This window comes from Osmerus eperlanus, chromosome 3 (assembly GCF_963692335.1).
Source record: "Osmerus eperlanus chromosome 3, fOsmEpe2.1, whole genome shotgun sequence".
Classification (NCBI taxonomy): domain Eukaryota; kingdom Metazoa; phylum Chordata; class Actinopteri; order Osmeriformes; family Osmeridae; genus Osmerus; species Osmerus eperlanus.
This window is the reverse complement of record NC_085020.1, coordinates 2,131,435-2,143,446: the sequence shown is the minus strand read 5'-3', so window position 1 is coordinate 2,143,446 and position 12,012 is coordinate 2,131,435. Positions and strand designations below refer to the sequence as shown.

At 47.2% G+C, this 12,012-nt stretch overlaps 1 protein-coding gene across 14 annotated transcripts in view; it reads left to right on the top strand.

Moving 5' to 3' along the window:
- The window catches only part of lrrfip1a (leucine rich repeat (in FLII) interacting protein 1a), a 45,049-nt gene that overhangs the window by 11,294 nt on the left and 21,743 nt on the right, over positions 1-12,012 (top strand). For 9 of the 14 annotated variants that reach the window (XM_062456415.1, XM_062456414.1, XM_062456412.1 and 6 more), the window contains exons 2-7: positions 3,069-3,155; positions 8,080-8,097; positions 8,384-8,455; positions 9,638-9,673; positions 10,286-10,336; positions 10,737-10,772. In XM_062456415.1, the coding sequence (XP_062312399.1) occupies positions 3,069-3,155; positions 8,080-8,097; positions 8,384-8,455; positions 9,638-9,673; positions 10,286-10,336; positions 10,737-10,772 (300 nt within the window). The remainder of the gene's footprint in view (positions 1-3,068; positions 3,156-8,079; positions 8,098-8,383; positions 8,456-9,637; positions 9,674-10,285; positions 10,337-10,736; positions 10,773-12,012) is intronic. The other 5 variants (XM_062456409.1, XM_062456408.1, XM_062456405.1 and 2 more) reach the window with 4 other exon arrangements.

Below are 12,012 nucleotides of genomic sequence, written 5' to 3'. Positions count from 1 at the left end.
GGTAATTCAAGATGATGATGTGTGTGTTGAGATAATGTGTATTTATGTTTGTAGGTAGGCATACAGACGAGTACTTTTCATTCTAGTGTTTAGACTCGCTGCGTCAGTGAGGCTAACTGTCTCTAAAGCTGTGAGGGACCGAGGTGTCCACCCTGGGGGACAATCCCCACCTCAGAGCAGAGAGAGGGGGAGGGAGAGGGAGAGGGAGAGGGAGAGAACATGTCTTTTTGTCTCTTTAAAGCCTGTTTCCTGCTCCCGTCTAAATCAGTCATTCTCTTGGTTTTACTACTCACTGTGTTTAATCATCTGAGCTTTTGAGGTGACGCACACAAGATGATGATGATGAGCAGAGTGACTTTTCTGTGTGTTTTTCTTATATATTGTTGTGAAGGGAGCTGTAGAGGATAAGTGTGACTGAATGTTGTTGGAGGAAAACACGCCCCCTGGTGGAGGGTCTGGGCGTCTCCAGGTCTAATTTAGTCAGAAGAGTTTTCAGTGTGGAGGTTGTGGCAGGAAATGTCATCCCTTGCTCTCTTGACTCTTGTAAGTTACACTCTCCCCCAGAGAGCTGACGGGACACAAACATGGCCGCCTGACGAGGAAAAAGTATGTCACGTAACGGTTCAGATTCTCATTATTTGTACTTGGCCCTGACACAGCAGTGGAGCTCATTTCTCAGGCACTTGCGTGTCATAATTACTCACATAAAAACTAACAGGTAAAAGGAACTAGGTACAAGAGGCAATGTTAAACTGAGTAATGGATAACTAAGGAATGTTTATCTGAGTAATATTTTACTGAGGTAAAAAAACGACACCCGGTCCTCACCGTGTCTCTTCACTCCATCCAGGCACTGCCTGTGGTTTACAGAACCTTTCATTCCTTTACCAGACACCTTTATCCAAAGCGGAGGAGTTCATCAGAAAGGGCTTTCCTAGAAGTGTCTGTCTTGGCAGGAAGACAGGGACTTCTCTGGAACATGCAGAAGCCCAACAGCCTGGTCCTGTTCAGACCATCTGTGTTGACATCCAGGTCCATACAAACACTCGTACAGTATGACAGTGAGCCCAGTTCGTATTGCAGTAGGCGGGGTCAGAAAAGTTCACTGGAACATCAAAACATCGCATTCCGTACCCTCAGCTACTAAAATAAGGCTTACAAGCAGCGTCACGAAGGTATTCACAGATGTCAACACGTGAGATCCAACTGGCATCTCTCAGAGACCCTATACACTAAACGTGACACCAAACAGCCATGTTGATCTGCCCACTAGCGAACGAATAATGCCAAAACTCCCGTATTCGTAACCACGTTGATGAAAGCATGTGGTTTATGTGCTAATAGGCTTCTCAGTTGTTGCGATGGATTTAAAGGTATCACAAGTTCCAAAGAACTTCTCTCGTTCAGTTCAGTCTTTCTGTCCTGTCAATAAGCAGATCCCCTCCATGCGTACTGAACATGTCTATGAATATCACTGGTCAGGAAAAGGAAATGCCTGTGTTTGTGTTCAGGGTCTGACTGTGTTTAACCGACCTAAAGTATACAGGGTGAAACACTGCTAGAAAACAGCCCAATTACAGTTATCAGAAGTTTGGATCAGTGTTTCAGGCTGAATATGACCTAACCAGGAAACATGTCCTGTACCAGATTACTCAGACCACCTCAGGATACTAAAAAGAAGGAAAGCACACTGTGGATCGAGTTCTTCGCTGCAGCGGGACTGGAGTTCAAAGGTCAAGTTGTTGGATTCTTAAACGTGTCTGGATTGTGTTACCAACAGACAGGCCTCTGTCTCTGACCAGATCCCCATTCTCAAATGCTGCATGGAGTTTGAATGTGAAGACCAGGAGGGTTTGGGAGGCATGGGAATAAGCAGGGGACAGTCCCTGGTGTCGGAGCTCTGAGTGTGTCCTGTGTGTTCGTTGTGTGGGTCTTCCTGTGGCCCAGGCACCAGCGTGACGCTGAGGAAACACAGTGAGGAGGGGCATGCAGCGCTCGCTGGCTCTCCTGCTCTGGTGCCCCCGCCCAGAGCCAGCCAGTCCCCAACCACATTCTGACAGCCTCTGGGGCAGGAAGGAAGTGCTTACACACACTCTCACACACACACACACTCTCACACACACACACACACTCTCACACACACACACACGCTCTCACACACACACACGCTCTCACACACACACACACTCTCACACACACACACACACTCTCACACACACACACACGCTCTCACACACACACACGCTCTCACACACACACACACTCTCACACACACACACACACTCTCACACACACACACACTCTCACACACACACACACGCTCTCACACACACACACGCTCTCACACACACACACGCTCTCACACACACACACACTCTCACACACACACACACGCTCTCACACACACACACACGCTCTCAGACACATACACACACGCTCTCACACACGCACACACTCTTGCTCTCACTCTCTCTTGCACTCACTCACACAGACACACATTCTCACACAGTCTCGTTCTCTCACACACAGACTCACTCACACACTCTCTGAGAGAGATCCTTTTAAGGAAAAGGCCCAACTCCTGCCTGAGACAGCCTCACATAAATACACATGAAAGCACAGCCTATCCCACGACTGGGCCAACACAGAAATGCACAAACAGAAATACTCTCATATGTAAAAAGATATATTTTACTTGTTCCGCCTTTGTTTCAGATTTACCTCTGGGAGTGTATGACTACAGAATTTACAGTACCACAGTCTTGATTATTTTAGATCCAAGACCAAAGTAGCACTGACTCAGTCAAGCCTTTTACATGACAACCCATGTACTACACTAGAGTATTTCTGCTTGAAATCCTTCAGCTTGTCTAGGTGGGGAGGTTTTGGTAAAGTGCTCAGCAGTGCAACAGGATTCCAGAAGCAGGATTCTAGAAGCAGGAAGTCTGGTTCCATGACCATCTGTACTTTTACTGATGTGATGTGATGACCTCATACTGTACTTAACAATCGCTCTCTTCTCCTCCTCTTCCTCTACTGTTTCTCTGTCGTCTCCCTCTCCCCCCCAGGCGGAGGCCAGGCTGGCGGCTAAGCGGGCAGCCCGAGCAGAAGCCAGAGAGATCCGGATGAAGGAGCTGGAGAGACAGCAGAAAGAGGTACGGTCAGCCGGTCACGTTCAGCACCATCTTCTCCCTCACACCTCTCTGCATCTCAGCCAGCCTGTGTGACATCACAGTGTCCTGAGGACACATGATTTACATACAGCTTTCTATGGTTCCACAAAGACAAACACGAGAGTTACTGAATACGCAGTACTGTCCGCACCTGGGCGCGACACTCAAGCGCTGTCTGAATAAGACTACATCCACAGTGACCCTTGTCACATGATAAGGGTCTAGGTCGGGGAGCCCCTAGTCGCATGACAGCTCTGGGGTTGGTCATAGGAGGCACAGGCGTTTCCTGTGTGAACGGTGAGTGTTCTTCTCATCTGATGCCAGGGCGGGGTCAGAGGCTGTAATCTCCATGACACTCCACTGCAGCACTGTAGAGGCCACAGCTGGGGAACTAGACCCTGCAATTGAGACCGTTACTGTCATTTACCATGCACATTAACAGGGATGAAATTAGCCACCAGAATTGAGGGGATCTAAGGTTTGCCCTGGTGAACCACACTCCTGTTGAACCCAGCAGGAGAAGAATGTCAACAACAAGGATCTTCATGGTTATGTGAGCTTCTTTTCAGCCAATGGGAGTCTTAGTCTTCTCTTCCTCAGGACCGGCGCTGGTATTTACACTGCGACTTAACTGATCTAAAGTTATTAACCCTGCTCTGCACAGCTCCTCTACTTTGTCCCGTGGGTCCAACCCCTCCAGTCACCCATCCCCAGTAAGCTGTCTCACAACTTCATCACATTTCCAATGTTGACAGCCCAAGTTAGACAGGAATTAAAAAACGTGTGATCATTGCTTATTCTCGAAGCACAACAAGAAACTTGAAACCTTTCATAGATGGTTTACATGGTGTCCGCCTCTCACCGGGGTTTGTAAGGAGAGAGCTTTTGTTTTGTCTGGGCACCAGGCCGGGTGAGCGGCAGGGTCGGCCCCCCGCTGGGAGGGCAAGTACTTACTTTGTTTCCAAGGATCTGGCAGTCGACTAGCAGATCCTGTCAGGGACTTAGTCATTACTGTGTCAAGCAGGCTTCGGAAGGATTCCAGCGCATCTGTCAAAACTGATAAATGTACTCGTCACAGAGGAATTATTATCTGTATGTTTCTCAGGTTGTGATTTGACCAGAAGTTCTTGAATTATTATATAAAAAAAATAATAGATCCTGTCCTTGAACTTTTGTGACATTGCTGCAGAATATCCCTCGGGTATCCCTTTCAGGTCACTTATTTTGTTGGCACTTTCTATCCCATCATATTGAATAGATGTTCAACGGGCAAGGTCAGGCCTTTTGGCCATATCAAGTTTAGCAAGTTGTGCTAAAGATGACAGTTCAGATTTTGTGTACTGTTTGATCGTTCAGTTTGGCGGTCAGTGGTGTGTGTTTGTGCTTCTCTGGTTCAACACCTCTGATCTCTACCTGAGTGAGCCCCACATTTCTTGGCTCTCTATTCTTAGCCGTCAGTAATCTCAGAGGAGGCCTCACAGAGTCACACTCACTGCTTTAAGAAACCGATTCAAATCACGGGATAAATAATGTTCCCTGTGGCGCAGTGTAACTGCCTAACAATCTTAACTCCAACGAACTCTACAGTCGGTGATATTTAACATCCATCCATGTAGTTGAACAAAGCGGATACGTTCATAAACAAACTCGGTCACTTTCTTGGCCAGACTCATGGACACAAACACACACTGCCCTGTCATACTCACCAGATTAACAGTCAATGCTACGCCCAGTCTGGTCAGGAGGTGTGTGTGTGTGTGTCTTTAAACCTTTAACCAAAGTAGCTCCAAAGTAGCTTAGTTGGGCTCCTTTCTGAAGCCAGAGGTGGACTAGTCGCAGCTCGCAACACCGCTCTGATGACGGCAGGAACACACGAGGGACGGCTCCTCTACCAGGACCTCTTCTAGACACGGCTCCTCTACCAGGACCTCTTCTAGACACGGCTCCTCTACCAGGACCTCTTCTAGACACGGCTCCTCTACCAGGATCTCTTCTAGACACGGCTCCTCTACCAGGATCTCTTCTAGACAGGGCTCCTCTACCAGGACCTCTTCTAGACACGGCTCCTCTACCAGGACCTCTTCTAGACACGGCTCCTCTACCAGGACCTCTTCTAGACACGGCTCCTCTACCAGGACCTCTTCTAGACACGGCTCCTCTACCAGGACCTCTTCTAGACACGGCTCCTCTACCAGGACCTCTTCTAGACACGGCCTCTCATGCTCAGGGGGAGGAAACAGAGCCACAGTTTCGGGCATGTGTGTGGATCAGGGCTGCTTCCTCCGCAGGGAGGCGGCCTGAGCCCCGGATGTTCTCCTGCCGTGATCCCGTCTCCACGGCCGGCCGGTGGGCACAGGGCCGTAAGGGTCACCCGGGGCAGGGCCTCTGAGGTCGGCGGCAGGGCCGGGCGGAGGCTGGCAGGCAGGGGGGTGAGGGCTGCTCTCTGGGGGCGCCCTGCGACCCCCCCGAGGAAAAAGGTGGGTCCAGAGAGGGAGACGGGTCAAACGGATGCATGGTCGTTTTTAAGGAGATGTGTTGGGGAGTTTTTCATGCTTTATTGGACAGTTTTGCAAGTTTAGTGTGAAAGGAAAAGTAGGGAGGGAGAGGGGGGAAGATGAGTAGCAAAGGGCCGAGGCCTGAGTCCAACCCAGACCACTGGGGTGAGGCTTTGTAACTGAATTTAGACTGAATGTGTCTCATATCTATGACTGTTGCTTAGCAACTTGTGGCGCAAGCAACTTGGTTTCCAGTCAACTCACCAACTAAGTGCACAATATTATGGCCAGTTTCCTTGTGTATATGGGCCTTTGGAAACTCTTTACAGCAAGGTTGCATGAACTGTCATGTAAGTACATAGCAATACCCACACAGTTGCATCATCATCATACATTGGAACTGCGGTGTAGTTGCTTTCATTGCAGGTTAGTTTAGCTTTCCCAGGGGTAAGAGGATGGTAACATTGATCTTGTTTTGGTAACATCAAGAGCGTCTGCTAAATGACTAAAACTTAATACCATTTGATCCCATAACAATGTTTATGTTTTTACATAAGACTTACATGGTAGTTAATTTAACCTTAATGTGAAGTGTTGCCGAAAGTGTTTCTGTGAGAGACGACTACAGGAACTACTTATGGTTGTCTGCTCCGAGCTTCTCCCTCTTAACTTCCTTAACAGTCACGAGAGGAAGGTATTAACAGTTCTTTTATTGAAACTATTACGTATAGCGCAGGGGTCAGACCTAAGTCAGCCCAGCTGGACAAGCTTCCAGTAGCTGGATTGTTTCATAAGGCCTTAAATAGGCCTCACCTCCAAAGACGAGGCAGACATCATGTTTAATCATGACGTGTAGCGAGCTGAAGAGCACCTGGGGATACATGCCTAAATGCAAGTTTGACTTCCAGTGAAACTACCGGCAGACATTGTCCAGCGCTAAATGTAACTAAGGACCGGTGGTTTTTGCTGCGGGTGGAGATTTCCTAGTCTTGTGCTCGACCTCTCCTCTCAGCCTGGACCTGGGAGTTAACACCACTGAGCTGATGAGGTCAGGAGGTGGTGATGTCGTAGTGATGACAGCGCTGCCGTACGATAAAGTAAGACTAACTGTGGACAGAGGGGTCAGTTTAACCCCCCAGCGCTAGACTGCAGTAGAGAGACGCACAGAGAGACCGTTAAATCTGGATTAGCAGCTGAGCTGGGCCCTGGACTGGGAGGGAGGGAGAGCTCTGTCCTTTAAAACCAGACAAACCTGGATCTCCCTGACAGAGTCACACTGCAGGAGCATGTAGCCGTGCTCGGGACTTCACAGCAGGGGTTTAGCGTTGCAGGTGATTGTATTGATGCTGTTTGTGTCGTTGTTGTTGGACCTGCTCTTTGACGGCCCTTGATCCGGTCCTTACTTTAAGCAACGCAGGGTCACGCATTTTTAGCTAAAGGGGTGCAAACATTGAAGAGGCATTCATTAAACGGGTGAGTGTGTTAAGATAAACACATCTGCGTGTGTGTGTGTGCGGGTGTGGGTGTGTGTGTATGGATGGATGGTCGTTTTTTTCACATGTTTTTTTATCTATTTGTTTAGTCTTTTGTTGAGGTTCAGTTGATGTCTGTGATTGCTTTGGATAAAGACATTGGGTCGCTGATATTTAATCAAAGTTTTGTGACTGAAAGAAGTTTCACAAGTCTGTTATTGCAGAAATCATGGTTGTAGGAATAGTAGCGGTTGAATTGGTGTTTCAACAATATTATATTGACCTGCTCTACTCCTGCTATATCTACTGTACTCTACTATACTCTGATCTACTCTACTCTATTCCTGCTCTACTTGACTCCACTCTACACTGACACCAGACTCAAGGAGCCGGCACATGCAGTCACATGCTCCGTCCCCCAGCCCCCTGAGTGAACCCTGGGGAGGGTCTGGGTGGGCTGCTGGGGCCCTGAGACACTCTGCTGCACCATGAGGCACATTCCACCCTGCTGCCCTGTACCTGTCCTCAGCAACATGCATCTGCTCCGCTCTGCTGGACTCTATGCTCTGCTCTGCTCTACTCTGCTGGACTCTACTCTGCTCTGCTCTACTCTGCTGGACTCTGCTCTGCTCTACTTTGCTCTACTCTGCTGGACTCTGCTCTGCTCTACTTTGCTCTACTCTGCTGGACTCTGCTCTGCTCTACTCTGCTGGACTCTACTCTGATCTACTCTGCTGTGCTCTGCTCTACTGGACTCTATGCTCTGCTCTGCTCTACTCTGTTGGACTCTACTCTGCTCTATTCTGCTCTTCCATGCTTGTTTAAGATTCAGTTCTTCTCGTCATTCATTTTTTTCTCCTCTTTTTATTGAACTGTGTTTCCCTGGTTGATGTGTGGATCTCCTGCCTCCTGCCTGCTGTCTGTGCCGTGGGTGTGTAGATCTTTCAGGTTCAGAAGGTAGGCCTCCTCTCTCTCCCCCACATTCATTCAGACCGTCATTACAAACACTGCTGCATCAGCACAGGCTACATGAGACCTTTTTTACGCATGCAGTGTGTTGATGTGACTGACATGAGGGGCTGGGGACAGGATACTGTTGAGTCATAAATATACAGACCGACAGAGAGAGAGAGGTAGAGTGTGTGTGTGTGTGTGTGGTGAAAACCCTCTTCTTCATTTCCGTTAGTGCTGTTCTTTTCCTTGCCTCACCCCTTTCCATCCTCCCCATCCCTGCCTCCCTCAGAAATATTACGGCCTGGACACCAAGGTGGACAGTAAAGCAGACGCCAAATGGGGAGATATCGAACAGTGGATGGTACAGTCGCCTGGAGTGAAGTGATGGTTGAATGCTGAGTGTCTCATCACACTAAAAACGTGTTTGCACTGCATGCTGTACTAACCGTTGGTTTAGACTTGAATGCTAAAGACTGAATCACACGCTAGTTTATCATCTGACTTTCAGTGTTGGGAGAGAAGTGAACTCCCTGTGTAGCTCAGACGTTTGTGTTGGTGTTAGATGGTCAGATTTTCTATCTTTCTAAATCGAAAGTATTTTGCTCAGCCTGTATTTGAAAGGAATGGCATCCAGTAACCTTTTGAATAGCGGGTAATTTAGGATAATCTCAGATAAAAGGCTTTTATGAAAAAAAAGCTGCTTTATCTTTTTCAGATCAGTTAGACCTAATTCATCTAATGTTGAAAATAATCCATAATATTGTTTCGAACGTTTGTGGCTGTTTGAATCTGCACAGCCATCTGTCTCTGCTGTGAGACTGCATGAGCTTCATTTTGCCAAACTGCTTAATTCTGATTATTTCTGACTATTTTTGTGTATTATAGTTTAGATTCCAGTAGACAGAGGACATTCAGGAGGATCGCTTATTTTTCATGTTTATTTTAAAATATCCTAAACAGAACACAACACAAGATTATTTCCCATAAACTGGTCACACTATCACACACACGTAAACGTGCAAAAAAGGACATTGTAAACTTGATTTGAGATCCGAACATAATGTCCATTCCCTCCTGTGGCCGTGCTGCAGTGTAGGGTAGGACTCAGTGCTCAGAGCCCCTGCTAAAGGTGTGTGTGACCATGTCCACTGCCTCAGTGGTTCGCAGACAGCAGCACCACAACAGTGGTCACAGAGACTGGTTTGATGGGTTTAACTGCACGCTTGGCTGAATGAGGGATTGATGCTGGGGGCACCTGGACTTTACTGGAGGGTCACTCCAGGATGTTCCAGTTTTCTGTCTCTCTGACGCTCAGTTCAGTTGGCGTGTGTGTGTTGGAGTGTGTGTGCGTGTTGGAGTGTGTGAGTGTGTGTTGGAGTGTGTGTGTGTGTGTGTTGGAGTGTGTGTGTGTGTGCTTGAGCTTGAAGACCTTTCTGACATGTCTGTTGTTATATCTACTAAACCTGAGTTTCACCCCGTCCTCTTGACTGTGTGGTTGTTGAACTGTTGAGATCCCGTCTTCATGTCCTTCCCCTTCCCCCAGGAGGACAGTGAGAGGTACTCACGGAAACATGCCTCGGTGTGTATCCATCCATCCGTCTCTCTCTCCCTCTGTCTGTCTACCTCTCTCTCTCCCTCTATCTCTCTCTCTCTCTCTCTCCCCCTCAACTCTCTATTTTACTCTCTCCCTCTGTCTCTCTATCGCTCTCTCACTCCCCTCTCCAGTTGACCTCACTCTCTCCTCCCCTTCACCCTCCATGTTACCATGGTACTGAGTCAGCAGAACTTTGTGCTTCAGACAACAATCCACTCGATTCATTGAGAGAACATTTTATTCTGTTTACAATCTTGGCTAGATACGTTGCATAATTATGGTGGAATGTCAGAACAAATAAAGGTACTATTCGTATAGTTCTACATTGTCTTCTAGAACCAGAATTCATTGTCCCAGGACAGTAACAAATGGCACACATTTCTTGACTAACTGATGGGTAAATATCCTGGCATAAGAGACGAGGAATTGTACTGATTTTCTGTATTTATTTTATTATTGATTTTCAGTGATGCATATAAACAGTTTGTTTTCTGCTTTTTCACAAGGAGACGATTTACTAGGTTGCGATACAATTCGGCTGAAATGTTAAAAGCGGCAATTAATTTGTTTTCTTTCCCTCCCTCTCTCCTGTCAAAGATCTCCGACGATGATGAACGCATGTCTGTGGGCAGCCGAAGCAGTGTGAGGGTCAGTACCCCTAAGCCTAACCTCTCCAACTCTCCTCTAGAACTCTCAAACTCTAGAACTCTCCTGCTCCTGTAGAACTCTCAAACTCTAGAACTCTCAAACTCTAGAACTTTCCTGCTCCTCTAGAACTCTCAAACTCTAGAACTTTCCTGCTCCTCTAGAACTCTCAGACTCTAGAACTCTCCTGCTCCTCTAGAACTCTCAGACTCTAGAACTCTCCTGCTCCTCTAGAACTCTCAGACTCTAGAACTCTCCTGCTCCTCTAGAACTCTCAAACTCTAGAACTAAGCTTCCACCCCACTGTAACACATGAGAACAGTTTGCCCATGCTGTAGCAAGCCTCTAAAGTGATGGTTGTGGGGTTCCTGCCTGGTGACAATGCTGTCCTGTGTTTGTACAGTCGGACCTAGACACTCTGGGCACCTACGCTGCAGGGGTAAGGCTGCCTGGCTACATGTACCTGTTGTGTACCATGCACAACCCAACTGCATGGGAACCTGTTTGTGAGTGGATAGCAAAGTCACTAACATTTTGGTGTGATTAAGAGCTGAACAGAGACCAGAAGCTTTGAGGCTGTCAGTCAGCAGCCTGTCTTTTAATCTAATTTTATGTCAAATTGTTTGCCAGATAAAACTATCCTGCACCTTCCCTTGACTCACATCTACTTGCTTTGTACTTTTCTTGTGTTTAAATGCAAAATCTGTCAAATAGGCAGTATGTGAGGGAGCTTAGCATCTTCAAATAGGCAGTATGTGAGGGAGCTTAGCATCTTCAAATAGGCAGTATGTGAGGGAGCTTAGCATCTTCAAATAGGCAGTATGTGAGGGAGCTTAGCATCTTCAAATAGGCAGTATGTGAGGGAGCTTAGCATCTTCAAATAGGCAGTATGTGAGGGAGCTTAGCATCTTCAAATAGGCAGTATGTGAGGGAGCTTAGCATCTTCAAATAGGCAGTATGTGAGGGAGCTTAGCATCTTCAAATAGGCAGTATGTGAGGGAGCTTAGCATCTTCAAATAGGCAGTATGTGAGGGAGCTTAGCATCTTCAAATAGGCAGTATGTGAGGGAGCTTAGCATCTTCAAATAGGCAGTATGTGAGGGAGCTTAGCATCTTCAAATAGGCAGTATGTGAGGGAGCTTAGCATCTTCAAATAGGCAGTATGTGAGGGAGCTTAGCATCTTCAAATAGGCAGTATGTGAGGGAGCTTAGCATCTTCAAATAGGCAGTATGTGAGGGAGCTTAGCATCTTCAAATAGGCAGTATGTGAGGGAGCTTAGCATCTTCAAATAGGCAGTATGTGAGGGAGCTTAGCATCTTCAAATAGGCAGTATGTGAGGGAGCTTAGCATCTTCAAATAGGCAGTATGTGAGGGAGCTTAGCATCTTCAAATAGGCAGTATGTGAGGGAGCTTAGCATCTTCAAATAGGCAGTATGTGAGGGAGCTTAGCATCTTCAAATAGGCAGTATGTGAGGGAGCTTAGCATCTTCAAATAGGCAGTATGTGAGGGAGCTTAGCATCTTCAAATAGGCAGTATGTGAGGGAGCTTAGCATCTTCAAATAGGCAGTATGTGAGGGAGCTTAGCATCTTCAAATAGGCAGTATGTGAGGGAGCTTAGCATCTTCAAATAGGCAGTATGTGAGGGAGCTTAGCATCTTCAAATAGGCAGTATGTGAGG